Source organism: Sinocyclocheilus rhinocerous, unplaced genomic scaffold (assembly GCF_001515625.1).
Source record: "Sinocyclocheilus rhinocerous isolate Xijiao unplaced genomic scaffold, SAMN03320098_v1.1 scaffold7553, whole genome shotgun sequence".
Classification (NCBI taxonomy): Eukaryota; Metazoa; Chordata; class Actinopteri; order Cypriniformes; family Cyprinidae; genus Sinocyclocheilus; species Sinocyclocheilus rhinocerous.
The window spans coordinates 21115-23733 of NW_015637244.1; the positions used below are offsets into that span (position 1 = coordinate 21115).

Consider the following 2619-nt stretch of genomic DNA (forward strand, 5'->3'; position numbering starts at 1 on the left):
ACTAACAAGGAGGCTAAAGACTGTAGCCTCTAGCATCAGTCGCTAGTGCGTTTCTTGAGATCAGGGGAGTGAGGTTTACCTGCACAGCACCTACTCGCTGGCCTCCGTTACATGTGCACCTGACATTAACAGGCATTTAAAAGAGCACTTTTGATCATACCACTGATGTGATCTGAATGCTTTGAAATGGTTCGAGAATCTCACGCTCGCTGGACTGAGGATCTGTACAATCACTCCAATTTATTTGGGTAACTTCTCATCTGAGCTGGGAAACATCCTAAAGAATATAAAAATTAATTTTGAGTGCATAAATACCATGCATGTTCTATGTTTATGTCAAGCTGCAATTATGCATGCTACACTTCACATTTGTTTGCTAAATATTATAGATAATCTTACTTGTACTCTGTCATTAAATGAAATTCAAATAATGAAAATAATCAAAATGTCACCATCATAACAATCACCTCACATAGTTCTACCATCATATACTGTCAAACTGTTCATACATATTTAAAATATTTTTAAAAAACAGAGAGATTTAATGCTGCAATGATCATATTTAATATTTAGAGTTTACCATTTGAGATTTTCTATTGGTAGATGCAGCAACCAATCACAGGGAGAAATATAACTAAGGCTGCTGCTATTCCTGCTATAACAGACCATAAAGGTTCTGCTGAAGAAAAAAAAATAATGCATCATAAATACTTTTAAATTGTTGAACAGAGTTTAACCTTAATTGTTTGTGCCAATTACACTACATTATTTAAAGGGCTCATGAAATGGAGAATCAAAATGTCCTTGATATTTACACATATGATGAGAGGTTACTTTACAATAAAACCTCAAAGCTATCTCTCCAGTTTAGATCCTTCTGAAACAGCAGAATATCGATCCAAAAGATCAAACTATATTAAAAATGCCTGGGTGATTAAACAGGAGTAGTTTTGTTTGTTGATCTCATATCACAACAGACTCTCCAAATGCTGCCAGTTTTTTTTTTTTTAAACATCTTACATTGAAGCGTTTGTGACAGAGTGAAATTGAGGATGGACAATGATCATTTTTATAAAATATGACATAATATGAACATCTGAAAATACATTTCATGACCCCTTTAATTACATTAAAAACATCAACACTACTTCTCTTTCTACAGTTAGTGATTTGTATTTAATCTTCACATTATAATTGCAGAAGCAGCATTAGTGCATAACGGATATTCTAATCATAATCACTCACCATTAAATGTTTGGTGATTTATAGTCCACACTGTTAAAACCGGTCGTGTCTGAGTCAGACTGCTGTGAATGACCAGACAGTCATAAGATCCTTTGTGATTTGCATCAATCTTCACACTGGATCTCATCTGAAAGGATCCATCAGCATTTGGTCTGATGCCAGATGATGTTTGTTTCTCAAGAACAGTTTCATCCAATCTGATGTTCATCTCAATATCTCTGGGGTAGAAACCAGTGGCCAGACAGCTCAGAACCAGCTTGCTTTGATCAGGAGCTTTCTTCACAAACACATGAACATCTGGTGGAGCTGGAGAAGAAAATAATAATGCAATTAACAAACAAACATTTATAAAAACCTTGGTTTTGTCTCTGTGAGAAAAAAAAAACAGAAGAAAGCAAGCTGTATAGGTTTTGAAATATATAATCAGTATGAGCCTTTTTAATTTTCTATTTCATGATAGTTAGTAGATATTTAATAAATTAGTAAGCTGACATGCAATCTGTGACAGTCAAACTCCTGCAATCCAGATGAACAATAAGAAGTGTAGAGAAAAAGTGTAGTTTTTAAACATTTTATAGGAGAACTGTATCGAGAAACAACTTCCTTGAGTTATTGTGTGAAAAACTGCTCTGATTAAAACATACTCTTTTTAGTGTTGTTAAATGTGGAGATCCAGTGCATGCAGGTCTGGAGGTAATGCTGCAGGAATTGGTTTCGTTCTGTTTGCTGATCCCATTCCCTTTTAGTTTCTTCAGCTTTGGGGTTTTTATCAATCCACTGCTGAGGGTCAGAATTAAAGGCAATAAAATCCTCTCCGTCAAATCCATATTCATCAAAGACAGTCAGACTCTTCACTGTTCCATCAGGAAGTTTCTCCAGTTCACAACCAGTTATTCTCTGAAGAACATGGAGCTCTAGACATTACAGAACAACACTCATGAGAAACTTACAGTACATAAACAAATACGGTAACACTATAGGGACCAATTCTCAGTATTAACTAGTGCTTATTAGTATGCCTATTATTAACATACTGGCTGTTTCTTGGTACTTATAAATCACATGTTCTGCATGACCATGTTCTACATCCCTAATCCTACACTTAACAACTAACTTACTAATTATTAATAAGCAGCAAATTAGGAGTTTATTTTGGCAAAAGTCGTAGTTAATGGTTTGTTAATAGCGAGAATTGTTGGCAAAAGTTGTAGTTAATGGTTTGTTAATAGCGAGAATTGGACCTTAAAATAAAGTGTGACCACAAATACATGCAATTGCATAATTTGTCTGATAATTGATGAGTAAAGCATGAAGCTCACCAGAACACTGTGAGTCTGAGCAGTTTGACAGAGTGTTTAACTGATATATGAACCA

At 34.8% G+C, this 2619-nt stretch overlaps 1 protein-coding gene across 1 annotated transcript; it reads right to left on the minus strand.

Annotated features, from left to right (window-relative positions):
* Positions 1 to 593: 593 nt before the first annotated feature.
* Positions 594 to 2613, minus strand: LOC107748846 (HLA class I histocompatibility antigen, Cw-3 alpha chain-like; the record flags this gene model as incomplete). The annotated part of the gene is made up of 4 exons (XM_016563832.1): positions 594 to 679; positions 1246 to 1551; positions 1890 to 2159; positions 2565 to 2613. Coding segments are annotated over 4 exons (711 nt in total), but the record flags the coding sequence as incomplete, so codon positions are not given.
* Positions 2614 to 2619: the final 6 nt, after the last annotated feature.